Source organism: Scophthalmus maximus, chromosome 17 (genome assembly GCF_022379125.1).
Source record: "Scophthalmus maximus strain ysfricsl-2021 chromosome 17, ASM2237912v1, whole genome shotgun sequence".
NCBI lineage: Eukaryota > Metazoa > Chordata > Actinopteri > Pleuronectiformes > Scophthalmidae > Scophthalmus > Scophthalmus maximus.
This window is the reverse complement of record NC_061531.1, coordinates 5,550,364-5,577,931: the sequence shown is the minus strand read 5'-3', so window position 1 is coordinate 5,577,931 and position 27,568 is coordinate 5,550,364. Positions and strand designations below refer to the sequence as shown.

At 44.6% G+C, this 27,568-nt stretch overlaps 3 protein-coding genes across 4 annotated transcripts; all 3 read left to right on the top strand.

Annotated features, from left to right (window-relative positions):
• The first annotated feature begins 1,854 nt into the window (after positions 1-1,854).
• LOC118288552 (phosphoinositide 3-kinase regulatory subunit 5) lies at positions 1,855-10,320 on the top strand. Its single transcript, XM_035614784.2, has 17 exons — positions 1,855-3,250; positions 3,799-3,899; positions 3,986-4,054; positions 4,196-4,334; positions 5,036-5,105; positions 5,295-5,472; positions 5,552-5,723; positions 6,063-6,131; positions 6,228-7,033; positions 7,231-7,356; positions 7,909-8,040; positions 8,154-8,247; positions 8,338-8,414; positions 8,530-8,629; positions 8,712-8,794; positions 8,889-9,007; positions 9,657-10,320. Exons 1-17 carry the CDS (start codon positions 3,082-3,084, stop codon positions 9,802-9,804), a joined length of 2,652 nt encoding a protein of 883 aa, XP_035470677.2. The 5' UTR covers positions 1,855-3,081; the 3' UTR covers positions 9,805-10,320.
• Positions 10,321-12,315: 1,995 nt separating this feature from the next.
• mfsd6l (major facilitator superfamily domain containing 6-like) lies at positions 12,316-17,352 on the top strand. 2 transcript variants are annotated; one of them, XM_035614802.2, is made up of 3 exons: positions 12,316-12,384; positions 13,292-13,641; positions 14,549-17,352. In XM_035614802.2, the coding sequence occupies exon 3, from the start codon at positions 14,603-14,605 to the stop codon at positions 16,439-16,441; it is 1,839 nt and encodes a 612-aa protein (XP_035470695.2). In that variant the 5' UTR covers positions 12,316-12,384; positions 13,292-13,641; positions 14,549-14,602; the 3' UTR covers positions 16,442-17,352. The 2 variants fall into 2 exon arrangements, with proteins under 2 accessions (XP_035470695.2, XP_035470694.2); XM_035614801.2 differs by having other exon boundaries at positions 12,318-12,384; positions 13,292-13,566.
• Positions 17,353-18,072: 720 nt separating this feature from the next.
• On the top strand, positions 18,073-25,256 carry zgc:171844 (uncharacterized protein LOC100151763 homolog). Its single transcript, XM_035614836.2, has 6 exons — positions 18,073-18,395; positions 20,075-20,195; positions 22,071-22,144; positions 22,746-22,860; positions 23,446-23,516; positions 24,076-25,256. The coding sequence occupies exons 1-6, from the start codon at positions 18,317-18,319 to the stop codon at positions 24,192-24,194; spliced, it is 579 nt and encodes a 192-aa protein (XP_035470729.1). The 5' UTR covers positions 18,073-18,316; the 3' UTR covers positions 24,195-25,256.
• The last annotated feature ends 2,312 nt before the right edge of the window (positions 25,257-27,568 follow it).

Sequence of the window (27,568 nt, the reverse complement as noted above, 5' to 3'; positions counted from 1 at the left end):
TTCCCAGTTTGGGTTAAAAAATGGTGAATATGTGCAGCAGTGGTGATATGGGATGGGAACCCCCAAACATCAGACATCATTTTGAGATGATTTGACTTGTAGCCCATCAGTAGGCTAATGTTAAATGACATATAAAACATGACAGCAGTCTCACACTACCGTTCCTTTTTACTTCATGTGAATATTCATTTGTTTTAGTCAGGTTGCAACTATTAATATACATTTTTGCAGCATATGAGGGTGGAAACAACAGTAATTCATACACTACCATAACCCTTGAATGTGTAATTCTTATCAGATTTACAGTACATGTATGTGTGCTAAGACAACGGTAACGTCTGCAGACAAGTGCAGTACAATCAGTGACACGAAGTGATGAGTACAGAGTGCAAATATTCATACTGTGCAACAGTATTTGAGGGCAGTGCACATGTGTGCAATCAATAAGGTTCAGTCTGTGTGAACGGGTCCAAGTGGCAGATAGAGGGGTCTCGCTGTGAGAGGAAAGAAGCTTTGGAGGGGATGTTTTAATGTTCTCACCCAGTCTCCACCGTGAGGGGGAGTGATGAAAGAGTAAATATCCAGGATCGGTCGGTCTATCATGATCATGGATGAGTACAGTTCGGCGAGTTGAGCAAATGCCGATGAACATGAAGCTCACGTGAACATGATGTTTTCACATCACATGTACTTGAGCCAGCTCCTCAATTCAAGTTTTCCACTGAAACTGATGCCAGGATGAAAACATTGACATTCTTAAATATAATGTAAATGTTTCTTATGACGTCTTTTTTTATTTCTTTCAGAAATGATACTGTGAGAAGAAAGTGAAGCAAGTGATTTCAACAAGGCAGTGAACGAGTTCTCGTATTGATACACTGATCATCGGCACAGTGTCATGTAAACCACCTCAGCGTAAAGACTCATCCAGTTCCTGCTTTGCAGCTCACGCTCTCATTGGCGGTGCAGTCAGACAGGCTATTTTAGACGCGCACCAACAGAGGAGGATGTTGTCTCTGTATCGTTTCCCTCCACAGATGTGGTCGATCCCGGATGATGTAGGACCCTGAGAACTGCAGTCAAAGGTAAGAGACGAGTCTCTCTCACTCTCTCTCTCTCTGTGCCCCACTCTGCTGAGCAATTCTTTATTTCTTTCCGTCTTTTTCATTTCCACACGTCTGCAGTAGCGTATGCCATCCCCTTGCCTAAAGTTGGAGATGCATCATGTTTTTTTTCTCTTCAGTAGGACGCAACCTCTGTTACACAACTTTCATCAGACCTAACTGCAAAAAAGCCCTGCAGATTTCCTGTTCCCCTTCTAAAAGCTGCGTAAAGCTGCTGTCGATGCACCCAGGATTACGCAGCACGACACAAGTTTGTTGAAGTATTCAATAGGTCAATGAGGTGCTGAGAAGACTTTTTGCTTTATTAAAAGTCAAACTAATGAGGATGACCAGGGTGTCACATCATCCCTCCCTCGTCTTCCCGCCACTTCAACACATGCAACTGAAACAGCATCTGCGTTTTAAATAATCCTAATGTTTGGAGAAACCCGCAAGCAGGGATCTGGGTTTTTTGCACCGTGGCAGTTATAGTCACGTTTGCATGGCAGGGGCAGCACAATGCAGCCTGAATACACACAATGGGAAAACACCTGCTTCCTCAGCAGACAATTGATGGGGCTCGCTTGCCGAGGCGGAACATATCAGCTGCTGCTGAGAACAGAGCTGCAGTCAATGTGGCCCTCCTGTAAATGAGATCCATATCCTTCTTCATGCTTTAATATGCTGTGTGAATATGTAGACATTCCCAGCTCTGTAGTTAAGGAGGGTAAGTTTAACAACACGTGTGTTTCTGTTATACTGTTTTGTACCACTATATACAGTATATTAATTGTAATGCATTCAGTCAGGGAAGACAGTGCATGAAATCTATTTTGCAAGCGAGCTGAAAATGTAGCTATGATTAATTGATAAATGGTTGAAATTGCTAAAAGTAATGAAGACATAGCTTGACGGACACACTGTTTAAATATTTAACTAATGTACACAGAGCTGTAATGTTAAATGTTCAAAAGGAAGGGATGAATGGTATCAAACAGGCTAATGGTTGAAATATGGAGTTAAAAGAAATTCATAGATCATAGTTTGAAAAGTTCTATAAACAGTTGTGGGGTTTTCCTTAATAATATTGTCAGATCTCACTTTATAATGTAACTATGTGATTTGGTGCCATACAGATACGTCTGAATTGAAATAGTTAGCCAATAGTTAGGAATAAACTGTTGAAATAGTCTGTTAAAAGGTTAAAATATTTAATTACTGATTTAATACGACTTGATTAATGATTACGGCTGTGGCTCTATTACACCCCAGTGCAAACGCTCTTAATTGAATATGTGTAACTAGTTGAGATGCCGTTAAATCAGTTAAAGGATTTTAAAGAATGTTACTTTACATTGCATGCCTGGTGTTTTCCTGTTTTGGCCCAGGTGACCCCAGTTTTGTCAGTTCAAACATTATTCACACTGGCAGTGACATGTCTACCTCAGCTATATGCACATCCACATCCTGCAGACCAAACACACTGAGGAATCCCGCGGGAAATATTTTTCCTTGCATCCATGGCTGGAATGATGCCATAACTTTAAAGTTTTAAGTAACAACTCATAAGGATCAATGAGGAAGTTGTCTCCTCTTGTAAGATCCGTTCCCTTCCCAGTTGTGAGTCATATGAAATCTGGTGTCAGCTGCGGTTTTTTAAGAATGAAAAAGTAGAAGTTGCGCTGGCTTTTTTTGACCAGCTCACCTCCGGCCCACTCACACACTCCGTGACTCACTGATCCTGGGTGGAAGTGACAGGCGGCACATTCTGCCCACACTTCTCTGCCGTGGACATTCGTGTCAGCATCTGTGTGCGTGCGTGTGAGCCGATTACTGTGAATTGTGTTTGAGTGTTTCTGGACAGGAACAACAATTATTGTACATTGTTGGCAACAGCAGCAACAGGAAGTAACTACTGAAGACACAGACATGGTATATTGCTTTCCCGGCACCCAATAATAGGGTGTCGGTCTTGTTTATGTTCTGGGACTTCCTGTCGGTTTATCCTCTGTGTTCGTCTGTGGATTCTGTGATGCTTCGGCAGAAGATGGAGCAGAGCTCATGCACAGAGGATCGCATCCAGCACGTCCTCGAGCGTTGCCTCTGCGACCTGGGTCTCGACACTCCTGACAAACAACTCTGGAACGGTAAGAACCAATCCCATGCCTGATTGTAATGCCAACGAAATGTAAAAAACTAATGCTGAAAATTAGAAGATAAACTCATGTTAAATATCCTCACATAACATGGACCTTCAGTTCACGCCGCACATCTAGCAACAAAGTATAGATGATGATCAAATGTAGTCATGTTGATTGATAATACTGAAACTCATTGAAATGTTGATAAAAATGAAGAAGGAACTAAGTAGATTTCAATAAATCCTTAATGAAAACACACACTTTGTAACCATCTGCGAACATATTGGCCATCGGAGTGATATGGGAAGTGAAAGTGGTGCCACACAGAATGAGGAGAAACAGTTCACTTTTGAAATACTTGATATTCCATAACACCTTCATTCAGAACTTGGGCAATACAGTACAAGGGAAAGTTACGTCATTCAGCACCTTGCTAAGAATCAGTTGTGTACCTTAGCAATGTCATGTTTAATTCCTGCCTGTCCTCAGAATGAAACCTAAAAGGAGAAATAAACGATGTTTCAACGAGGTTTGTTTGTGTGCGTCCGACTTAGCTGGGCTGTGCGTCAACCGCTGGTGTTTGGAGGAACTTGTGAAGAGAGATCCTCGCAACTTCCTCATCCTTCTACAGAAAATACTGAGGAAAACAAAACAAGTAAAGAGATGAAAACCCCACATGATTTTGCAAAGTGGTCGGTGTGATGTGAGGAATGACGGTGCCTTTTTTCATTTTCTTTACAGGTGATAGAGCAGCATCAGTATGAGCTGGTGGTGCCCCTCTCTCTCCTGTTCTCTTCTACCCTCCTAAAGGTGAGTGGGTGTGATTTATGATAAACAAACAAGCACAGACTCTAGGTTTTAGGTCTTAATTTCATTGCACAGTAAAATATTTCTATTATATTTTTTTGGGGTTTAAACAACATGAGTTTTGTCTTTTGTGCCCTTCTTCAGGCTCCTTACGTGGCTCCGGACTGTGGCGTTGTGTGGGAGGCCTACCTGTTGTTCCGCAGTTTTCTGTCGTGGCCTGAGCCCTGCTGCTCCGCCAGTAAGCGCCTGCTGGGTATCATCCAGCAGGAGCTCAGAGCACCAGGTAGCACAGAGTTCTTAGGAACTCAAGTGTAAAAAGATACTGTAATTCTTTTTGTTTTCAAGCCATGCAGAGAGAGATCGTTCTTTGTTGTTTTATGGTGTGATTCCCAACCAGGACCCCTTGTACCCCACGGGGTAATTCTGCAGTTGCCAGAGGGCAGTGAAAAGGTTATAGCTCAGTTAGTTTGATAATAATAATCACATATGATTTCAGTAAAAATGTTAATGAACATAGTCAGCTGTAACACCCGAACACTAGCCGTCGTTGAAAATGAGCGTGTGTCTGTATGAAATCTAGTTAGCAAGGTGGCAGAGAAGTCTCAACAGTTAGTGATGGATGAATACAGTGGCTGGAAACGTATATAGCTCAAAGTGAGACATCACTGGCTGACTCACAATTGGACCTTGATACCACGGGCTCCACGCCACGGTCACTACTGTGCAGACCCTGGCTACAAATGACTTGAAAAGCACAAGATGGTGGCTCCCGTATCTGGGATATTTTGCTTTCATTCATGTACAACAGGGGAAAGTGGAGACACGTCGTCCATGTCTATAGACAGTCTAGGGTTGAAAACCCTGGGCTCGAACCAGCCTTTACACTGTTCTTGTAAGAATTGTAAAAATAATGTTGGTTACTACTGGTTAACTACTTTCTGTGTCACTCTGATCATTTGTGGGTGGTGTTTATTTTTGGAACAGGTATTTCATTTCAAAGACTGGTGAGGACAGAGCAGTGGTTTTCCCCTGACATTCACAGCTCTAAAACCCTGTAAGTTGTTTCAGACTGGCAGCGTTCGTGCCATTAACAACGCAAACAACCAACCACCAGTTCTGCACTTCTCAAACTCCTTTTATTGAACTGTCAACTTCATTCCTAGTTCAGTTTAACGTGAAGTAGGATTCTTAGTGTTATCACATCACTGCTATCCTTGTGGGTGCACCCGTGTGTCTTCATCAGGACGGTACTGTTAGTGAGCCCGGATGAAGACGTCCCTCCAGAGGTCCAGTCGGTCTCTGAGCAGCTGAGCTGCACTCAGTCGTCCAACAGAGACGTTATTATCACGCTCATCCAGCACAGCTTTCAGGCTGTTCTGGGCACCAAATACCAGCTGCAGGCTCTTCGCACTGCCCTGCAGGTGACTGACCAACACCACCACCTGATCTTTGTCTTTCTTTTCCATGATCCACTCTGAAATAAGCCTCTCGTTCCTCCAGACAAAGCAGTCTGAGGAGTTGGAGCAGTTCCTGGCGACAGTGACAGAGAGCATGGAGATAGCAGCCTCCACAGCCGACTTCAGCACGGCGAGGCAGGGTCTACTGAACCGCATGAAGAGGCTCAGGGAAAGTCTTGCTGTTCCTGTTGAAGCTGATGACTGCCCAGACACTGGTAAGACCAACACAACAAAAACATAAAATGCCACATCAAGACAGTTATAATGAGTAAAAGTACGATACGATACAACACAATACAATACGGCACGGCACGATACGACATGATACGGACAAAACGATATGATACAATACGATACAATACGATACGACACAATACGACAGGATATGATATGATATGATACGATACGATACGATACGACACACTTTAATGTTCCCCTGGGGAAAATGGTCTTGGACTAAAATGCTGCATTTATTTTCTGTTTGTTTGCTGCTTTTAAGTGTTGATCTCAAACATCAGCGCTTCTTTAATCAGAGTATCACCACCTCTCTTTAGGGACTGTTGAGACTTTCACGCTGCCTTCCCCCAAATGCCACACGTGTTCTTGGGAGAACGACAACTTTGGTAATTAGTTCAGTTTGTACTCCCGATGCCGGCCACCATTTATCTTTTAAAAACATATCTCCTCTCAATTTTTTCTTTTTCTTTACATTCCTGCAGACTTTCTGAATGACGTTCTCAGCAGCGCGTCAGACCTGGATTCACCTGTGGACTGTTTCCTTAAAACAGAAGTAGAGGTGGATGATTTTAATGACACCAGTGTGGATGAGGAGGACGAGTTGGAGGGAAACAACGTGGACCAAGAGTTTCAAAACTACCGCATCTCTACCGCATCCTCTTCCTCTCTCTCCTCCAGCTGGTCTGTGCCATCGGGCTCATCGGGCGTGGACAGTGGCTTCGGCGAGGACACGGGGCATGAGGACACAGAGGAGGGACAAGACAGCCGAACAACACCAGAAAGAAAGAAACCAAAAAAGAAGTCCAGGTCACTGTTAGGCATAGAGCGCCTTTCCATGCTGTTCAAGAATCCCCGCAGCCCGAACGTTTGCCGCCGTGCCCAGAGCATGGGTTATCGTAGTGACTTCACCAAAGATGTTCAGAGAACCGGGTCACTGCTCAAAAACTCCAGGCCCCTGTCCAGACAGGCGTCCGGCGCCACCGTAGATCCTCTGTCCCCCCAGAAGCATGTGTGTGTCCGCAGGAGGCCGATCCTGAGCTGTGACGAGGGCGATGTGGCACAAGTGCCCACGCTGGTCAAAGTGGTGGTGTTCGGAGGTGACAAAGAGGCCGGCAGGCTAGCCAGGGCCTACAGCGACCTGCAGCAGAAGGAGAGTACATGTCCGAGACTCACCAAGACGTGCAAACTGCAGTTTTACTTTGTGCCCACCAAAAGGAGAAGTACAGGGAGTCCAGCAGGCCTCACACCAAGTGAAGGACAGACAGGAAGTTTAACCAAAGCGTCTATGGTGAGAATGTGTCACTGTCACCAACAGTTTTTAATATGAAAAGGATGATTAGTTATAACTAATGACTTTATTGTTAATAAAATATTTACAAATGTTTTATAGCTCAAAAAAAAGCTATCAATTAAATCAAGCCAGATGACATGTGTGACAGTGACATGACATGTAGTTAATGCGGTTTTATTCCTTCACTCTGACAGGAGATGAGTGACCTTGTAGTGGAGGACAGTACGACACATATAGCCCAGATGTTGGGCATGGTGGATCCCTGGTACGAGCGGAACGTCCTCAGTCTGCTCAGCCTGTCCTCTGACGTCCTCTGTCAGGTACGCTCCATACCAGCGACAGTCCCCCTCTCTGGTCCAGACATTACAACTGAAACACAGGCAGGGAGGGTCGAGTTGAAAGAGACGACCGAATTGTATTATTGAAAATAAAGGATCTAGTCGTATTCATAGCTAAATCCAAAGTAGGGAGTAAGGGTCAGAATATATCTGTGTCTCTCAAAAAGTCCACCAACTTTATGGAAGGGAAACACTAAAAGGCTGGATTACTTCTTTAATAGCTGATGTGTTGAAATATGTGTTTTTATAGTTGATCAAACTTTCAATGGATGAAACATATGTTTATGTATTGACGTTACTCCAATGAATCTGACATTAATCTGTCTCTCTCTGCATGTAGGAGGTTGTTTTTTTATTGCCAGCATACATTGCTGACATCTAGATGATATTGTTGTGTTGAATATGGTCCAAAAAGCCACTTTAAATCTACTTTCATTCAATGTTGTTAGAAGGTGAAATATGACAGCACTGTTTTCATTTATATTATAATATTTTAATGTGTAGATTCTCATGTGTGTGTTCCGTGTGACTCAGGCGGCCTGTAAGGACGGTGACGTCTCAGAGGGAAGTGGCAGCGTGGAGCGTCTTCCCCTGCTGGCTGAACTGGTGCTCTACTACTGCAGACATGCAGACCAGCCTGTTCTGGTGCAGCTCTACCAGGCTGAGGTCAGAGGAGCAACACGCGCACACACACACACACACACACACACACTCAAAAAGACAATCAATCAAAGCTGACTCACTCGCCGGATTTTTTTCCTCTCTCTTCCTCCGCACAGCTGACCCTGGCTGGAGGAGAACGGAGAAGGGAAGTGTTTGTTCATTCTCTGGAGCTTGGGCACTCGGCTGGAACCAGAGCTGTAAAAGCCATGGGTGAGTCTCACTCTCACAGACATACCCAGACAGCCACAACAACACACACACATGCTGTATAGTGTAATGTGTATTATATTGTGATTGCAGGTGCCGCCGGCAAAAGGTTCGGAATCGGTGAAGAACGTCAGGCTGTCCCTTTATCGCTGAGTGTGGCCTACAACAAGGTATTGTTCCAGCCCACATACTTCCTACAACTTCAACAATAAGACATATGTTCACAGCTTGAGCTTCTTCTTTTTTTTTTTTAAATTCTGGCCTACACATCTACACTCATGACAGGTGGCTGTCAGTGGGAGGAGTCTGTGGACCCAGACGGAGATAGTCTGCACATCAATTAACCTTCACACCGCCTGCAGGAAGCATGAGCACCTATGTGACGGTGATTACCATTGTTCCGTTCTCTCGCTCTTAGTTTTTGCGTGCATTCTGGTTTCTGAGCAAATCAAATCGTGTCCGTCCAGATTCGAGAATAGAGAGTCTGCAGCTGACAATGACAGAAATCCTGAAGAGGCACTGCTCCAAGTCTAAAAAGTGCTACAACCAGGTGAATGGTGTTTTTTTTCTGTCTCGTGCACATCCGCCCTTTTTGAAACACGCCTCCTCACACTTCTTCTCCCGCCCACATCCCCCTCCGGCAGCACATCTCGGTCTCAGAGGTGAAGGTGGACCAGGTGCAGGTGAGCGGTGGAGATGACGGGACAACTTTCGCTGTGTGTCTGGATCAGGATGAGAAGAAGTTCATCCAAAGTGTGACCAGGTACAACACAGCATCGTCACTAACTGTAACATCAGTAACACTTTACTCATGCTAAATCAATACAGCAATGTAAAAAAATATGTGGAATATGCTTGTACACTGGAGAATTTAATGAGAAGACCGATAACAACTTCATATCTATCAGTTAGATACAGTATAAAAATACAGCCGGCAGCCAGTTAGCAAATTTGCCTGAGAGGACCTCTTTTGTTTAAACCACAAAAAAAAATGTAATGGTAGAAATAATAATTCCTCAAATGTGTCAGCTAGGGAGCTGTAGAAGTGATTGTAAGTGGTTTCACACTGGGGAGACAAATTCGTTTTTTGTTTTTTTTTTACATTTCTCCTGCTGTTTTGTGAAATATTGGAGGATTTGACCTCTTTGAGTCTCAAACAGTTAACTAAATGTAACCATTTGAGAAGTTTGAGTGTCTTTGGTGGCGCTGCCAGCAACTCAAAGACATCAGAAACATGGCAAGGAGACCCCTGAGGTCACATGCATGTAAAAAAGCAAAAAGGAAATGAAACGTACAATACAGTATATCCCACCAAAGCGTGTCACATATGTACTGTAGGTAAAACACACGAGTAAAGGTACCACAACTGTATTTCTGATTTGAGTTGCAACATGGATGCTGTATGTCTGCAGGTGCGAGGTGTCCCTGTGCTGTAAACCGGGGAGCAGTTCAGACTGGAGGTCCTACAAGCCGCTGCCAGGCCAAGTCCAGCCTCTGCACCCATCCTACTGCTCGCTGCTCTGCCTCCCCATCACCTCCTTCTCTGCCTCGTATTCCTGACACAGTCTACACCGCAGCGAACCACACCGGGGAAATGATACGCCCTGCCTTACTCACACAGGGATGTTCGAACCGAAGCAGCGCCGGACAACGTCTGGAAACGAGTGCAGAGAAAACTTTGCACAGTGCTAATAAAAAGCAGTGACATTCGTCAAGCCACATGCTGTGTATTTCAGGTTTGCCCTCTAGCTGAAGTCAACGTGTCACACTAGGAGGAGGAGGAGGAGCTTTCTACTTCACAGAAGAAGGCCTACTGTGTAATAATTGCTGTTGGGGGTCTTTGATTGAGGATTTCACAGGGTCTCAAGGTCCCAGTAGGGCTTTGGGAGACATCACTTGTTACATATGTCACAGCAGCATAGCACTGATTACTTGATTACGAATGTGTACGTTCCCTTTTTTTTTAAAGAAATGTGTAAAAATATATAAGCTATATTGTGAAGTGATACTGTTTTCAAGACTGCGTTTCACTCTGTTTTCATATGATGCAAGCAAATAAAATGTTTGTTCCAGTCAGGCTGTGTTTATTCTATTTTCTCCTTTCCTGACTTCCTCTTAGGAGATAATCACAGCGTGTTGTTTCACTCCAAAAATAAACACTGGGCTACCTGCCACCACTACATCATTTCACTCACCGGTGGCGGCGGCTGAGACTCTCCAATGGGAAACCTATTTTTTGTGTTTCTTTTGAGACGTTTTAATTTCATTCAATCTACAACGGTGAGTTTTGTATCACTTGTGCCTCACAGCAGACCGGATTATACAAAGGTTTTTACTTTTTTTTATTGTGTTTAATCTTGGCCAGCAGTGTGGCCTGACAGGAAGATACAGCATTAAGTGTGAGGAGGGATTGAAACCAGCACGGAGAAATAATCCGAAGATACCACGGGCGATGGGCGATCTCTCAGGTCAGTGCTTTTTATTTCCTCTTCAGCTGCTTGGAATTCTTATGGTACACAAACGTGTTTTGCTGGTTGAAGCTTGGAGTGGTAGGAAATAAACCCGACGGAGGTTAATGATGACAATAACATGTCTGATGGTCTGATTCACAGCTGATGTGGCTCTCTCGGCTGTGCAGTGCAGCCTGCACAATGATGTCGAGGCTCTTCTCAAAGAGATGAAGAGCCGGTGCGCCTCCCAGAAAGGTGGCTACAGCTGAGGGAATATAAGGGGACTTAAAAAACAAATGAGCCTTCATACCACCTGAACATTATTTTATTAAAAAGCCCTCATAATTTGTCTTTACAGTAAATGTAAGGATTATCTTAGTTTAACATAAAGACTTCAAAATGGGGGATAGCTGACTTGAGTAACGAAAGCTGCCTATCTGTTTATATAGGCTGGTTATATACGTAGATTGTATATAAAAATGGACGTTGTCACAGGGCCGTGAATGTGAAGCCAATAGGGAAGGGCCTGAAACCTGTCTTCTCTCAAATGACCAGCAGAGGGCGGCTCCAATGGTTGCAAAAAGAAGTCTATATGGTCTATTTACCGTTTCTATAGAAGTCTATTACTCCACTTCTCACTCAATTTATAACGTCAGTAAACATTTTCCTGAGGAGTTTATGGTCTCAATCTGTAGTTTGAAGTCTTCTTCAATACAGCATGATGTTTATTTAGTAAATTATGGTCTCATTAAAAGTAAAATTGACGATCAAGTATACAACTGGCCGTATGCAATGGGGCACGGATGCAGCGCGATTGACAGCTAGGAACGTCCAATAGGAGCAGGTTGCAGGTGTAGGTGGGCGCGCAGTGGACGAGCTCTCAGTCAGACCCACCCCCCTGCCCCTCCAAATATGGTTACTTCTAGTTACACTGAACCGGGCCATGTCCTCTCATCCAACTCTTGGCAAGAAAAAAATGTCAAACAATTTGTATAGAATTCTTTAAGCAAACGAAGAGTTGTAAGGGGGGAAGCACCCATGACATGTGGCGTGGTGATTACCTCGGAGCCAGCAGCTGTAACTACAGGTTGACCTTTTGTATTCATTTTGTTTTTGTTTTTTTCGTTGAGAGCTTTCAGTTAATACAAGAGGGATTCTTTTTTAAAACATGAATAATTTCTTTTCACTTGTTCAAGGATTACCTCACTGTCAGTTTCGACTGTTTGGACCTAGGATACAACACGGTAAGAAGTTCATGAATTCTACTTTGGAATATAGATGGTTTTAAAATCATTATCACTGCTATTGTCTGAGGTAATATTATTCACAACAGTACTGTAGCACTGCAAGTGAATCAAACTGTTAAGATTTCTAAAGCTTTTCTGTTTTGATCACAGAAAATCGGAACCCAAAACATTAGCATCAGGACAATGGAGTATCAGGACAATGGAGCATCGGATGCTGTCCGTGTGTCTGGGCAAAGACGCTCGCAGGACGTACACCGATGTCTTAAGGCAAGACTTCTGTGTCGCAAAGTTTTTTACACAGTACTCACCTAAAGCCAAATGAAACTGTACGACAGTGTGATGTCATTGCTTTGCAGAGTGGACATTTCTCCGTGCTTGGACCCAGGATGCAGCATCCGCTCCCCGTTCAATATGAATGACGAGCGAGAGCTGCCCCTCAGCAGGTATCTGAACGAAACCCTGTCACTGCCAATCAACACTTTCTCTGGTGTGGCACTCTGAGGGACTCGAGCGTTGTCATGTGAACAGAAGCAAACAAGCCTTCGGGTTCCTCTTATTTTGGTAACACTTGATGATAATTTGTGTTCAAAAATGCCACCTCTTCATCCTCTCCTGTTGGACTGAGGGCAGGCTGGACGCAACACTGACTCACAATCACCCCTTGTGGTACAAAGTGGTATTACCAGACCAGACAAGGCGGGGCCATGGGCGAGGCTTGTTTGCTAGCATGCTAACTTCAGTTGATGGCATGAGGTCAAATATATAATTTCTTTACATTCCCTGAATTTACAATAAGTTAATTTTTGAATGTTTTAAACTGAAGTACTTTAGCATTAAGATCTTCAGGTACAGTATCCTGCAGCAACTCAACGACACCTAGTTGCTTTTCATCGCCGTTAAAAATCTTGATGATTTATATGATGAAGTATACTTGTGACTTAAGTAAGCAACAGGAATTCATATTGTGTTTCAATTCAAATATTAAATCATGATGTGGTATATTTGTTATGTATTTACTATGAGCTTGTGGAAGAAGGAAACAAAGGATTTCAATCAGTTTTTTATAATGTCAAACTCACTGAGAATTCTGTTTCTGTTCTGTTTGGACTCAAGGAGACAGGCACAAGCATCCATGACATATGGCAGGAATTCATAATGTATACTTACTTACTAATTTGGAAGATGTGGTAAATAAATAAAGTTTTCTTACTGTTTCTACCCAGTCAAAAAAATATTCTATTTGGGAAAACACAAATAAATCTAACTCTTAACCGCTTCGCAAGCACAGTTTAAATCTTCTTTTGATTTGGATCGGCCCACATACATTATAATGCGTTTTTTTTGGTCTAGGAAGGCTTTGACTTTCCACCGTGTCCGTGCCGGGCGCACGGAGGCATCCGCGCCGCCAGGGGGCGCTGTAGTCATGGAAACCGCTCCAGGTGCAAAGAAAGACCTGAAACCACAGTCGCGTCAGACGTCGAACTTCCAGAACGCGACAGGTGTGCTGGCTCTCCATCTACGTTCCGACCTCACCGAGACCGAAACGCGGGTGTGATGTAGAAGCCGGAGGCGGGAGATGATCGGTAGAAACATTTAGGGATCTCCGAGCGGCCAGAAATGAAAAGGTAAAAGATTGAAGTGTTCTTTTTTTTTATCATACAAAGTTGACGTGGCGCTGACAGGTGCATCCAGCCGGACAGGTGTGTATTGAAACTCGTTCTTCCTGCTAATAAAACTAGCTAATTTTTTCTTCTTTCTTTTTTTTTTTTTTACATCTTCCACTGCTCAGTTTGCAGTTATCATAGTTCAATAGGCCAGTGGGATGTTTAATTTCCGTGTTTGTGACACGTGTGTGCTGTGCAAAAACGTTTCCGTGTGCAAATCAGCCAGCTGCTCCAGTGACTGCAGGATCGAGAGTCGGGGTTCAACATGGGGATTTAATTTAACTTTACCAACTCAACAACAGTTTTCCACATGAACTCACTAATGACTCGAAGTCATAGACATGTATGCATTCAATTTCACATGTATTCATCCTCATGGTCTTATTATAATATTTAGAATGTGCAGTGTGATGATGTGATTTAAAATGCATTCAGTGTGCAAAACATTTGAAGAGATCACCGTGGCCTCTGGGAAGTCGCTTCCCTGCTTTCCTGACAATTCAACATCATCAAAAAAAAGTTAGTCAGGTTAATTGATAATGAAAAATAATCATATCCTTAGTAGGAACTTTGTGACCTTCCTTTCACATTGTTATATATGGCCGCAACTTTACCAAACTCCAAGATGATGTTTTGTTTTGTCCAGACACCAAAGATATATAGTTTACTGTCACAGAGGAGCAAAGAAACCAGAACATATTCACATTTAAGAAGCGGAAATCAGAGAATATTGACTGTTTTTGTTTCATAAAAACTACTTGAAACAATATTTCGATTGTCAAAATAGTTGGCGATTACTAATCGCTTAACTGTTGCGGCTCCATTGTTATTATACTTAATAAGCAGCATTAGAGGACTGATTATTGTTATCTGTCTGTTGTGTCAACTTTATCATTATTTCTCATCTCTCAAACTCTAATTGTCTCCGTTTGAATCCAACCAGTCGCTCCATGTGAAAACCACCCGAGGAGACCGCGAGCTGCCCAGGAGGACGACCATGAGGAGGAACAAGCAGATCGACGTCGAGCGCGCCCTCGCCCTGGCCAGCGTCCTCAACTTCCTATGCTCCTGTGCCAAAGGATGCCTGCTCCCCTTCCTCACCCTGTACCTCAGACAGCTGGGCCTCACCCCCGCGATGACCGGCGTCGTCATGGGCACCAGACACCTGATAGCGCTGGTCTGGAGCCCCGTGGCGAGCCTGCTGTCCAAGCACTACAACAAGAGGCGAGCGGTGATCGGCGGCTCTCTCGTGTGTTCAGCAGCAGTCGCCCTGGTCCTGCTGCTTATCCCGCCTGCAGATGTGCACGAGCAGGGCAGCGCCTGTAACACGTCTAACTTGACCAGCGGTGCGGCCCACAGTCTCGGTGATAAGCTGCTCACAAGTAGCGTTGGACCTGAAACATCAACTAGCACGCGCCCAGAAGATCTCGTTTCTCAGCCTGACGTCACGCTTCCTGCAAAGACGATCACTGATACTAAATCTGCTCCTGTAATGACGACGAGCAAAACTTCAAACGATCATCGTGCTGGCGATAAATCTCACCCTCAGCTGTCACAAGAGACTGTAGCGGTTGCGGTCAACAGCAGTCTTCGAGATCCACAGATCAGCAGCTCTGCCCTGTATCATGTCACCAGCTCCTCTGCTGCCGCAGTGAGGAACAAGAGGTCAAACTCTAAATCAGCGTCTGTAGAACTGCAGGGAGAAAAGACGGCGGCGGTGGAGGAGGAGAGACATTTTGACTTTCTAGAAAGCCTGAAGGCCATGGACCCTCAACACCAGCTCTTCTTCATGATGCTCATCGTTGTCTCGGCGTGGGAGTGTGCGTCAGCCCCTCTGGAGTGGACGGCAGACGACGGACTGTATGAATATCTCGATTTCGCCGACGCCTCCGACCGCTACAGCAGCACGGGTCTGTGGGGTTTACTGGGTGCAGCGTGTGGGGCGGGAGGAGCAGGGTTGCTGGTCAGCCAGTTGAGCTGCCTCATAGCTGGACAGACCCGCAGGAGCGTGGTGCATTTCTACTGCTACGCCGCTCTGGCAGCTATGGCCCTGCCCGCGGCCTGCTACCTCCCTCTGTACTTGAACAAAAAGCGAGACAGGGCCAACGGGCTCCTGAAAGCCGTGCAGCTGGTTCGCGGCTCCCCCCGCGCTCTGCTCTGCGCCATCACCACCCTGCTGGTCGGGGCGGCGTGCTCGTCCGTGGAGAACTTCCTCCTGTGGCAGATGCAGGATCACGGGAGCAACGAGCTGCACATGGGGCTGTCTCTGGCTCTCGCGCTGCTCTCACAGGCCGCCTTCCCTCTCCTGGCCGGCCGCGTATCCAAAATCCTCAGCCCGGGCAGGGTGCTCGCAGTGGGGGCCACGTGTCTCGGCCTGCAGTGCTTCTACTACTCCTTCCTCTGGGGACCCTGGGCCGCGCTGCCCGCTCAGACGTTGAGTTGCCTCAGCAGCGGAGCCCTCTGGTGGGCTGTGAGCGCCCAGTGTGAGGACGTCGCCACGCCGGGGGCTGAGAGGAGCGTGAGGAGGGTCTACAGTGCGCTCTCCCTGCACCTGGGAAGCGGTCTCGGGAGCTTCGCCGGAGGCTATGTGGTGCAGAGGTTCGGGCTGACGTGGCTGTTCAGAGGCGTGGCAGTGGGTCTGACGGCATGGTGCGTGTGTCTGCTTCTCCTCCAGTGGAAGGCCCCCCGCCAGCGCAGGATTAACTACTCTCGCCTCTTGGCCGCCAACGCCAGCGAAGCCAGTGACTCTGAGTCGGAGCAGGAGAGAGACTGGCTGGATAAAGCGATGGAAGACGACAGAAGCAACAATAACTATGGCAGGAGGATAAACCACTGAATTCCACCGTGTGGGATCTACCTTCACTAAATCATACCATAGAACAATTTCCTATCATCATTCCCCACCAGATTACTATCTATATTTTATAGACACTTCAATCTGTATCATCAAGTAGCATGACTGAAATCAATAATTTCCTATCCTGACAGGCTAAATTAAAATGTAAGTGTTGACTGTTAACTCCCATTAGCACAAAAACGTGTGGCTTCAATCCTGTTATGACATTTCATCAGCCTGCAGAGATCGTCTGCACTGACAAACTTGGGGCTCGGCCACTCGAGCCGATACCAAATTCACATTTGCATAAACCGTCATTCTGTAATCTGTAATCTTTAAAACAAATTAGGATTATGCGGCTGGAAGAAGGACTCTGCACCACTTGGCAAATTCAACACCTGAAGCATCTTGACAATAAGACACTGAAGCCTCGAACAAGGTGTGTAAACACCAGAAGTGTGCACAAGGTGAGACCGAACAAGAACAGCGCTCGGTTTCACCACACCCAACAACTCTGTTTATCTACTGGAAAAGTTAGGACTGACTGCCTTCACTTATTATATATATATATATAAATGTGCCTTTATTTTTAAACTGTGTGAAAGATTAGGCCAGAAAAAAGTTAGTTTAACCTGTATTTCAAATGGGGATTAGCGCAAAATGTACCTCATGTCAAATGTTCCCTTTAGACTTGTGAGGAAAGAAACTTCAACAACAAACCGCAAATGTTAAATTCAGACTTTATATTTTCCATTTTCCGTGCAGATATCATATTAACATTGATGTTAAAAGGCTCCCTCGTGATATTTTCTTTCTGTTCATAAAGTTTCACCAAGGGTCTGTTTTGGCTGCGTCTGAAACTGTTGCAAACCAAAGTACTGTGAAGAATAAACTAACCATGCTGGAACTAACCACCGCCTTCATTTTTTTTTCTCCAGCATTGACTCCTGATTGGTATTTGCAAAAAACTGTGGTGAAGTGCACTCAGCAGCCAAAGTAAATGTTTGCTCTGGATCAGTCTCTAAATTCCAGGGAAATACATTCATGAAACAATACAGACTCCTTTTGTCTTTTAATCGTCACTTGCTTCCGTTGTGTAATCTCACACACTTCTGAACTCAATCAGGCACAATGAAAATCTCATGAGAAATAAGCGCTCCATTCTCCCGTGGACGGCGTTGGGATGGTTAGGACGCAGGCGACCAATAAAAGGGCAGATGTCTGTCATTCTGATCCTTTAGGTTGTTTTTTTTTAATGCTGTTTGCTCTGCTTTGAATATGTACTCATGTCCCCCCTCAGCCTCATCATTGGTTTAATTCATGTACACATTTGCCAGTTTTTTTCCCCCCACAACTACATATCCTATTTACACACAGAGAGAGAGAGAGAGAATTTTGAGTCCATACATTTATTCTATTTGGTAAATTGATTCATCCACGAGGAGTCAGCATTTCCACCCCCTCTCAATATGTACAGTATGTTATATCCACATTTGCATCACTGTTGAAGCAGAAACAATTGGTCCGTTGCTCTGTGCTATAGTCCGTCTCTGTCACTAGGTGGCGCCTGTGAGCAGAGATCGTCTACATCAGCTCCTGTGAGCGGAGACCTCCATCAGTGTTCTGTAGGACTGGACCTGGACTCGACTCATCAGCTCCAGGCACCTCTCCTCCTCCTCCTCCTCCTCCTCCATCCCCTCCTCCTCCTCCATCCCCTCGTATACCAACGTGGCTATGGTGCATGGACTCAGTCGACACGCTTTGATTTCTTTTTTCCGAGTTGCGAGAATATTTGTTTAGGTTATTTTTATTTTGTGTGTGCGCGCAAGGAGTTTGAAAAGGAAACCATTTTGAGAAGGAGAAGAAGAAAAAACCATGGAAAAAGAGAGAAACCCCTCTCGACAGTACGGCGCCCTGCAAACAACGCAGGTGGACGCAGCCGCGGAGGAACCAGGTGAGTTTTTTTTGACATTGCTTAAACATGACGGGACAAGTGATGTGCACAGAGTGAACTGACCTGCAACAGAAGGAGACTCGTCTCAGGACCAACGTCAGTCGAGCAGAATGAAAGACCCGTGAAGTTTCTTGTCCGCAGGGCTGTAGCCAGGATTTAACAGACCCCCAGGGGTCGGGGGCCCAGGGGGCCGGTCCACTCTGAGGACCCCCGTGTGAACGGTAGTCTGTTTGGTTCATTCGTTTAACAGGAAGATTTTGTGCTACTGAATTTTTAATACAATTTCATGACAATCCCCCTGGCCGTTGAGACAATTGTGAGAAACGTTTTCAACAAAATTTTGCAAACCATATTGGAAAAAAATGTATATTTGCTAGATTAAATCAAGCGGAAAATAAAGTGGAGCAAACAATTCCAAAAAATTAATAATTGAATTGTTTTATTTTCCCAATATGTAGATATTTTCTCAATATCTAGTATCACATTATATCTCTCCAGGAAAATGACTTGGTCACTATTAATAAATTAAGATAAGATATACCTTTATTCGTCTCACAATGGGGAAATTTGGGCATTACAGCAGCAAAGTGGACAGAAGAATATAGAAAGAAATGTGCAAAAAAGCAATAGTATGTATAAAATATAAAAAAATAACATTAAATTTAAAAAAGGATATAATTACTATATACAGAGCAGTAGCAATAGTTGCAATTAACAGAGAAGCCCTTTTGATTGTCAGATTTTATTCTCTGATGTTCCTTAAGGTTCCGTTCTCGGTTCTCTGTTATTCCTGCGCTGTAGAAGCTTCTTTTCTATCATATCATGTGTGCAACATTTTATTTGAAAGAATACACCAACATTTTATTTAATTGTATTTTATTACTTTCTTTATACGGCACTTAAAGGCAATTAAAGAAGTGAGACAAATATACAGCCAGTAAATGACACAAACAGTGTATCTACACATACAAGAATAATTAAAGTGACAGTGTGAAATTAAAAGAGGGGAATAATTTCAACAGCATGCTGGAAGCCTGTCGTATAATAATGAAACCAGAGGGAACACATGCAGGCTGTTGTAACACTGAAACACCAAATCACCCAGCGGTAGTTCATATTCATATGTGTGTGTGTACATGTGTGTACGTGTATGTACACGTGGACAAAAAATATTGTGTGGGTTGTGTGTTTGTGCAGCTCTATTATCCCCAGTGGTTCAGCGTGTATGATTGGGATGTCTTCCCCACACAAGGTCAGATAATTAAAAGCCCATCCGAGCTCCGCTGGGTGACTCATCCCTCCTGGTGAGAAGTCGGAGGCTGTGGGTGGGGAGGGGGGGGGGGGGGCTCCTCAGAGCTCAGACCAGATCCTATAGGGGCGGGGGGGTTATGATCCGAGGTGGTGGGAATGTTCTGAGCTGAACAAGGATCATTGCACGTTTCAACTGTCCCAATGATAAATGATATTTAGTTAGTTCCACATTATATGTCCTGAATCTCGAGAGTCCTACAATAACTAATTTAGTAAACAATGCACACAACACAATGTGCTCGTTTCCTTTCTTTCATTCATTTCTAGTTAAACATTATGTCTTTGAATTGAAAAAAAAAAAAAAAAAGGATCCGTAGAAACTTTAACCAGAACCAAGTGGACGTGGTTTGGTCTTGCTTGTCTTCCAGCGGATGATGTCGTTTCGATGGCCGACTCCACGGCCACAGTCGAGGACATTGAAGGAGAGCTGTTCAGAATCGAGCGGATACGAGACATCCTCGTGCGGAGAGAGTCAGAGCTCAGATACATGTAAGATCTGCTTCTTCACGACTTCCCGAATGCTCTTTTTTTGCAGCAGCAGCAGCACATTGAAACACATGTCAAACACAGACACAAAGGTGTTATACTGCCAGAGACAATATCTGTCTGTTTTTAAAAATGAGTTATGGATCTCCAAAATAGTGTGTGGTTGGAACTGATAGAGTTTTATTACGTTAGACCCAAGTGGACAACACATGCTCCTCATGATGTCGGATGTCCCGCTGTGTGGTCCCCCTGCACCCACACACACACACACACACACACACACACACACACACACACACACACACACACACACACACGCAGAGTGAAGCTCTGCTGCACAGGGATCTGAACGCACCGCGATGCTGTCAGGAGTCTCTGATGACTAAGAGAGCATGCGCCGAGACTGTCAGCCTCCAACACAGGGAGAGACAAAGTGCATGACGGCAAAATGTGTGTAAACAAAACAAGCAAGTGCTGTTTAATATCTCACCAGGCTACCAGCACAGACACACACACACACACACACACACACACACACACACACGCTCACACACACACCTCATTTTCCTTCAGATCTCTTTTCCCTCTCATCCTTGCTATTTGAAATTATTTTCACTCTTTTTCTTTCTGTGGAGACCTTCCTCATTATTTTGACACACACGGATGGAGGTGGGAGCGCAGGGACTAGGAGCAACGATCAGCACTGTATAATGACGTCTTCTTCTCGCGAAAGCCTTCCAGTGTACATCGGCCCCGATCAGCGTCAGACAGCTCTCGCGTCGTGCTTGTCACGCGACTCCCCGTCTGCGTTCACCCGCAACCAGAGGGTGCAGAGCGACGTACAGTTCCACCCCTAAGAATAGACCGGTTTACTTCTCATCCCCTGCGGGCCCCATGTGTTGACACCGATCAAATCAACTACAACGCAGTTGATTTGCCAACAAAGATTTGAGACAACATTTGTGGACATTTGCGTTCTGGCATACAGCCCCTCTGGAACATTTTAAGGAAAAAGGCCCGGACTTCAGTGCAGGTCTGAAAGCAGTGTAAGTGACTGCTCGCTGAAGCTTCACGTTCAGCTAGTCGGACTAGTCCTTTAAAGTTGTTAGTGTTCAACATTTAATAACTGGATTCATACAGATGCAATTGTTTGTGGGAATAGTTTATTCGCTGTTTAAAATCCCTCTTCAGGTGGATGATGTAGCCCCGACCTTCAGGCTGCCTGCAACGCGAACAAGGCCACTTTCATACTATTACATTTTGAATAAACACTACCGGCTGGCAGCACATGAATCACGCTGAGAAAACGTGTGCTCCTGAAGTAACCCTGAAGTGAAACCTCTTTTATTAAACCAACAGCTCAGAGTACGTCTTTCCATCACAGCCGTCACTGCACCCGCAGCCCACTCACACACACCGACGAATGCAAACACTTTTGTGTGACCGGCCACTGATGTTCACGAAACCGCTATCAGCTTTAGACGGCCAAATGAGATTTGATTCTGTCTGCTGTGATTTGCTCACAGTGCCGGCCCCGTGTTATTTACAGCTAATAAAGGCACGGACCTCACAGCCGCGCGAGGGTAAAATCCGAGTCCGGTGTTTTCTTCTGTTTGATAAGCTCGTACAATTTCCCATTCACGCTGCCGCATGCTACGTTTGGAAGGAAATTGCTCCGCCGCAATGATATATAATGCAGTGTATGTTTTCAAAGCCCCTTGAAGCCCAAGCTAGACATTTTTTGCCAATGTGTTCTTGAAGAACGTCAATTTTGAGGTGTAATTTAATGAGGGGACGAGACGATTTCTCCCGCAAAATATGTACTCAGGGTTTTTTTGGGGGGGGGATTATTTTAACACTGTCTTGTTATTCTCTCAGGATGGATGACATCCAGCTCTGCAAGGAAATCACACGGCTGAAGAAGGAGCTGCAAAAGCTTGTTTCAATTCCAGGTGAATAAAAAAAAACACCTCATAGAGGTCAAGTCACCTCATTTAACCCGCAGACGTTTTATTTTCTTGCTGTATCTCTGAAAAGACTTTGGCCAGACGCGGCAAAGGATTTATACACAGAACAGCATCAGAATAAGAAGCAATGACCTCACCTGTTGTCACCCCAAACGCACGTAGACCTCCTATGATGATGTGCCTGATTCATTGAGTGCATAATGGTTCTTCTTTAGTTTGGAGTATTCAGATAATACTCACACTCCTTTATCAACACGCTTAGACGACAGCTCGCATGTGTAAGAACGTTGCTGCGGCAACTAAAAAGGGCTGAAAACACAACAATGCAGCAACGTTGGGAAGATTATAAAACTATGGGCAGCTTTGCACTGTAAGATTTTAATCCTTATTCTAGCAGCGTCTGCACACTTGTTCCAGAATGAACCCTATACTGAGTTTAGTGATGCCCCGACTCTTCCTGTTGCTCCATCATGACGTTCACGGTTGTGTTTTTGTGTGTGCGGGTGCATGTAAAAGGCATTGAATGTGTTATCACTCAGTAATGGAGTTATCGAAGGTTAAAGCTTGTCATGTGCCCGTTGAACAGACAAAGACAAGTCCAAGGAGGACAGGGCGAGGGAGGAGGAGCTGCTGCTGCAGATCAACAAGCTGGTGGAGACCAGAGACTTCCTCGTGGACGATGTGGAGTTTGAACGGCTGAGGTGCACTCAATGAGTCCAGTGATGGAAAATGGCTTTGTGCCGCGGGTTTTTTCTCTTTTTCACATTAAACTTTACATCAGTTTGAAGATTCTCCTGGAACACATCTGTTCAATACCACTGACATTTGACGGAATCTCCTGTACAAATATGACAAATCATAACCTGCAAATTAAGTTTCCACTGGTGAAATACATACAGGTACTTAATGTGATCATAGACTATCCATCCGATGAGTTTTCGGTCCACCGTCCCTCAGATGATTTGTTTGTGGTGCTGAATTAGCCGTCACCGGTGATAAGCAGGTATTGGGAAGGAATATCTTTGACTGACAGGTTCATTGTTCCAAGGGAGATAGCAGGGGCCGGCTTCCTCCTGTGTTCAACGTGGATTCAAAAATAAAATGAGGAGAGAGGGCTGTGTGCCGCGACCAAGCCGTGAATTCACAATCAAGGATTAAAGTGTCAGCCCAGCCTGTGGTTTACGTTTCTCTCAAATATAACCCAGTGGCACTTAGCAAGATGTAACACAATCTCAAAAACCAATGCCAAAGAAAAATGTAAATAATAATAAGGTTTTCTTTTACAGGGAGAGAGAGGAGGACAGAGAAATGGCGGCTTTCTTACAGTCCAAATTTCCCAAGGCATTGGCTGCAAAAGGTGAGTGAGTCTAACTGTCATAGGCCGACACATGAAAAACTCCCATTCAAAAGAAATCTTGGGTTGCAAGTCAGTTTTGTTTGCACCACTTTTCTCCAGTCTTGAGGGTTTTTTTAAATCGTGTCCTAATCCTAACTCTTTAGGATTAAGGTCGGTGTTTGTTTGGTGACACCCGTGGTTATTGTGTCACCGATACAAATGCTGCAGCAGAGACTCCTTGAGCCGCTGCCTTGTCAGAAGCACAGCAGACGAGTGACTGTTGCGTGTGTGCGCAGCGGAGCCAAATCAACTTTAGTGAGTATTTGAGGATCTGGTCGGTGGATTTCATCACCCTTATTCCAGTCTTTGTGCTAAACTATGCTAGTGGGTGCTTAATATTTGCACACGTCCAGATATGAGCGTTGTGTCAACAGAGTAAAGAGGCACATTTGCCAAAATGTTGAACTTTTTCATTGTCAGGGATACAAGTGTCTAAGTGGAGATGCGCCGTAGATGATGAGGGCGTGAACATGCGCTCCGGCGAATTCATATTTCGCTGTCACGTCTCCTTTTCAACCAGGCGCCTCGCGAGAGCAAACGGTGGCGGCCAAATCACGGCGGGCGTCGGAGTCGTTCATCACCAAGACGGGGCTGACACTGCTGAAGGACTGCTGCGGCTTCACCTGCTGCGTCATGTAACACGCTGGCCACACAACGCAGGACTGTGCGCGCACCTACACCAACACGTGTGCCCATGTGAGCCTCACCGGGCACTTTCGTGTGTGCATTGAATCCGCGCCCCGTTAAGAAAGATTATCAGCGTAATCCTCATGTATGCCAATATGCATATGATGTAAGGGACGTGTATTATACTATTATACCATTATATGTAATTTGCTCCCGTGAGATACTGTGTTAATGCGTCTTGCAGCAGAGAAGCTGACTGGCTAATGGATGTGCTGATGCTTTCTTTCCAATTCAATTAATCAGATATCATTATTATTATTACTGCTGCTCTGACAGTCCAATTATCCACTAGTGATCTGTTGGACGGCGTCGGTGTCGACGTCCATTAGGGAACAAACTACACTTGCTTATCTCCCTCTGCCTCTTGCTGTAGTAGCTAATTATTACAGTGACGATAATAGGGCTCTAACTGCTGATTGTTTTCATTATTCATGAATCAGTTCTTTTTTTCTTAATTTCATGGTTTGTTTGTTCTGCAAAATGTGCCCAAAGCTCATACGTTTGCAAAATAACCCGCAGCAGATGATAACAATTTGAGTGGCAAGAGAATGTTTGATATATTTTTGTTTGATAATGGCTTCTCTAGTTTCACTTGTTGACATTTAATAATTGACTAATTTACCACCATTTATCATTCAAGCACGTCATTATTTCAGTTTAGACATGTGGCCTGTCTGGAGTTAGTCAGTCTCGAGATGTTGCTCAGTTCACTGGAGCCTTAAAAACAGAGAAAACACTGAGCCCATTGAGGAAGATGATCATTTCAGGACTAAAATATGAATTCAGGTGACCTCATTCATCGAGCATGTTGACATTTATCAGAGCTGAACATATGTGAGCCTTTGTCTGAGCTGGATGTGATTGGACTTCAAGAAAAATGCCTTACAGCATTTTCTCATGCATGATTTATTAAAAACAAAACAAAAAACGATTATGTTTCCATGATCTAGTATATTGTGTGACTATGACTGTAAACTCTTTGCAATGCCATTATAATAAAGACGGTTAACGCTCCTCTCTTTCTCATGGTGCTTAGCAATTTTTGGTCCTAACATTGGATGTTTAAATCACCTGGGCTCTTTTAGAAGTGGGCTGAGGTAGAACCAGTAAATATGTATCATCTGACATATTTTTAAAAATATCGTTTTTCTTGCATTTTTACTGACAGACGTGCCGTTCTTTTCACTTGTTTGCTTCGCCCAAAGGAACATTTTGACTGCAAATCATCATATACATGGAAATGGTGTTCACAAATTCATGAACAGCAGGCTATGAATTACTAAATGCTTAGCTATCCTCGAATTAATAAACTAGTAAATATTATGGCCCCTCCCCATGTTCTTTCCTTCCGACACATCAACTTCGAGGATTACATATTCCCTTGATTCCCTTCCCAAATATGTGGATGATACTTATGTATGTATGGAATGTAAAATGGTGTCAGAGTGTAAACAGGACTCTTTCATAGCAGACATGTTGACATGTCACAGCGGGAGAAGCTTGGGGTGTAAATGATGAAGTCAATTACTGAACATTAACTGTATAGTTAATGTGGATGGTATGTACACACACCATGCTTTCCCTCCCACTGTTACACACTATCACACACACACACACACACACACACATAGTTGAATGTTGTCGTATTTGTCGCCTTGATGAGGAACCCAGCTGGTTCTATAGTTCCATTACTCTGGAGCTCATAACCCTCCTCAGCCTCATCATCATCATCATCATCATCCGACGTCGCTCGGGCCAAGTACAATGTCCTCGGTGTGGATATTCTACTCTAGCTGGTTTTGTGATGTCTGTGCAGTGTGGCCAGAGGTGAGCTATAAAAGATGCTTGTGACTGATGTTGGATTTTAAACCTCCTTGCCTTTCAGAGCAGAGAGTTGTTCTTCTGCTCTCTCCGGAGAAGATGTCTTCCCCCCTCGTGTTCATGCTGTGTTCATTGAAATCCTACTGCGCCCAATGCAATCGGGGTAATTAGTTATTGTCTCCTGACCTTTATCCAAGATTATCCTTCCCTCCAATACTACGTGTGTCACTGCCATGACAACGGGATGAGATGGTGGTATATGTGAACGTGGCGGCGGCGGCTGAGAATATTATTGTTCACTGTGGCGGGGAGGGAACCAGATGGTGTCAGTTCCACATAACTTACCTCAGCTGCCTGCCTTCACCTCTCTCTCACACACACACAGATGAGTCATACAGGGGACTTAGAAATGCGTTGCCTCCAGTAACAGGAGCGCCGCACGGCTCCTGATGGAGAATACTCAGTTGTGGTTAAAAAATATATATATATATATTTATCATCCTCCTCATGTGAAGCCAAACCCCCCCCCCCCCCTCTCTCTCTTCACCATTTACCTTTTACCTTTTGGCAGAGATGAATACACATTCACTTATGCATATGGTCTGTAACTATTGTCCACACAGCCTGTTCTTTTCTTCTTCTCTCTCTACAGTAATGCGGCCTGTTTGCTTCCATTCACACGGCAGCTGATAAAGGCCGTCGCAGCTGGTGGCAGATATAAGTCCTGAGCGCAGGCCTGCAGCGGCACTCTCCACTGTATTTAATCTTGCAGGCGGAGGAGACTAATCAGGTGGCTATATACTGTGAATGTAGACAAGTTACTGCCAGCCCACTCTAATTGGATGGTGGTGAGGAAGCTGCTTGTTCTTGCACAGTGTGCTGAGGCAGTGTCTGGTAAGGTGATATGGCGCCCAGCCAATTAAAGACTTTGTTCTTTCTTTTGCTTTGCTCTCTCTCTCTCTCTCTCTCTCTCTCTCTCTGTCTCTGTGTCTCACCCTGTCTTTCTTTTCAGCATCAACTCGTGCATGTGCTGCTCCACACTCCTCCAGCAGTTTAGATCTCCTTTCTTCCCCAGGAAATTGACTTTGACATTTACTCGAGGGAAAGTAAATGAAAGATTTTTTGATGTGTGTGTGTACATGTCAGCCACCGAGAGCTGTGGGAGAGAGAGAGTGATAAAAGGGTTGCGTGAAGTGAACGAAGGGCAAAGAAAGACAAAGTCAAAGAAGGTGCAAGGCCGGTGGAGAGAAATCGCCGAGGTATCTCACAGCAAAATAAAAGAATCCAAATGTTTTTTTCATGGCTATGCGGTTGCATGGATGGCTGGAGTATTGGGAAGTTGCTCGGGTGTAACAGTGAGAGGTTAGATCAATACTTAAGGGGGGAAAAAACAACACAAATCAGGCTGAGTCTGCTTCAGTCATAGACTAGACTAGACTAGCATTACCCAACCTATTACACATACTGATAACATATGTGACTGGTGTCAATATCCAGCATCTGTC